At 41.4% G+C, this 1830-nt stretch overlaps 1 protein-coding gene across 1 annotated transcript; it reads right to left on the bottom strand.

The window, feature by feature from the left end:
- Positions 1-755: 755 nt before the first annotated feature.
- On the bottom strand, positions 756-1396 carry LOC145557624 (uncharacterized). The gene is made up of 2 exons (XM_081618798.1): positions 1102-1396; positions 756-991 (listed from the first exon to the last, which is right to left on the bottom strand). Exons 1-2 carry the CDS (start codon positions 1394-1396, stop codon positions 756-758), a joined length of 531 nt encoding a protein of 176 aa, XP_081474924.1.
- Positions 1397-1830: the final 434 nt, after the last annotated feature.

Here is a 1830-nt window from a genome sequence, read left to right as displayed (position 1 = left end):
AAAATAAGTAGCCAAATATACAAGCTACTCCTACTACCCCAAAATATTAGTAGCTAATTTTTAACACAAAATAAGCTAGGCTTAATTGTTTCATACAAACAACTCCTAAAACTACTAAGTGTGATGAGGCTGGTTTGATTGTTGGCTCGAGCTCAATCCACCAATGTAATTTGTTGGTTGCTGACTTATAGCCTTCCTGCTCCTCATAGTTGTTGCTGTTCCTGCAAGCTCCCTTGAAGATTTTCCTCGAACCTGAAACAAGATTGCATTAATTATAAATTATACTTAACACTCTCATAAAACCATGATATAGTTACAGTGCTGTTAACTTACATTGGTAAGGACATATCCATCATCACCAAAAAGAACTCCAACACCCCTAGGAGCTCCTCTTCCTCTAGATGTTTGGCCTCTTCTTGCACCTCTTCTACCTCTTCTACCTCTTCCTGCACCCCTTCCCTGACCCCTTCCCTGAGCTCTACCATTGCCAAATGCCTGAGTCCCCACCTGTGCTATATCTGATGGCCCTGCAGATTGAGACATCCCTGCACCTGAAGTAGAAGATGGTCGTAGGGATCTTCCTGTCTGAGGTTGTTGTCCACCTCTTGCTCCTCTTCCTCTCAAAATAGTCATTCCACCTCTTCCAAGCTGTGTGGGTTGGGCACTAATGTCATGGTGTGCTGGTGCATTCACTGCAGCAGAGACTTGGGCCTGAGGAGTTTCCCCATCTTTTCTAGGTCTACCCCTAGGCTTTTTTATGGTGGTTCACTGGGTTCCTCAACAGATGGCTTGTTAGGGCATTTTCTCTTGTTCTGTGAAGTTGACTTGCACACAGAACAGGACATTTGAATTCCATTTTTGGATAAAGAACCTGGTTTTTTGGGGTTCTCAAATGGGTCCTTAATTCTGTTTTTTCTTGGCCTCCCTGGTCCTATAATAATGGGAGGTGGTGCAAGAGGGCAAGAGACTTTTGGCCAATATCTTTCTCCTTCTATAGGAGGAATATATCTTATCAAACAAGACACACAAGCTACTTTAAGTAAAAATAAAAGGTGACATGTCTATCAACATTTGATGAATGAAAGCAATATGAAATTGTACCTGCATATGCCTTCAAATAGTTCTCCCTTGTATAGCATGCATCCACAAAGTCCTCTACTTCTTGGTTTAGGAAAAAGATGCAGGCACAAGCATGACAGCAGGGAATGCCAAGCATATCCCATTTCCTACAACTGCATCTTCTGTCTTCCAAATTAACCACAAGCTGGTCCATGTTGTGAGAGACATTGAACAAAGTCTCAGAAGAGGGATACACATTACAATATGCAGCCTTGTCTTTCTCATTATTCAACTTATTCTGAATTCTAGGGCATAGGGCAGTTGTGCACTTAGTCATTTCTTGCCTTTTCTTCACAAGCCTCTGCATTAGCCCAGTTCTTATTTCTTCAAGCATATAGAGAATATGCTTTGTTCTTGCCTGTATTATGTTACCATTGAAGGTTTCTGCTATGTCGCTGGTTATGGCTCTGTCTTCATTGAAGTCTTCATGAAAGCTCTACAGAAACTAGGAGGGTTATATTTCTTAAATGCCTCAGCTGCATCAGTGCTTATTTCAGCAAGTTCACTCAGTGCTTGATCATAATCTGCCATGCTGTAAGACTTTGCAATTTTCCAAAATTGCAACTTGAATTCATCACCTCTGTATGTCTTGTTCCAGTGAGCATAGATATGTCTGGCACAATGTCTATGCTCAGCTTTGGGCAAGACATTTGACACAGCATTGAGTATTGCCTGACAAAACAGACAAACTAAAAAGTCAGAATGCAAGAC

The sequence above is a fragment of the Chenopodium album genome, chromosome 9 (assembly GCF_948465745.1).
Source record: "Chenopodium album chromosome 9, dcCheAlbu1.1, whole genome shotgun sequence".
Taxonomy (NCBI): Eukaryota; Viridiplantae; Streptophyta; class Magnoliopsida; order Caryophyllales; family Amaranthaceae; genus Chenopodium; species Chenopodium album.
This window is presented reverse-complemented; position numbering and strand designations above follow the sequence as displayed.

Excerpts from the sequence above, each read along its gene's own strand:
- LOC145557624 (XM_081618798.1), bottom strand. The coding sequence starts at position 1,396 with ATGACTAAGTGCACAACTGCCCTATGCCCTAGAATTCAGAATAAGTTG. Across the intron at positions 992-1,101 it reads CTATTTGAAGGCATATGCAG|AAGGAGAAAGATATTGGCCA; the intron begins GTACAATTTCAT and ends TTCCTCCTATAG.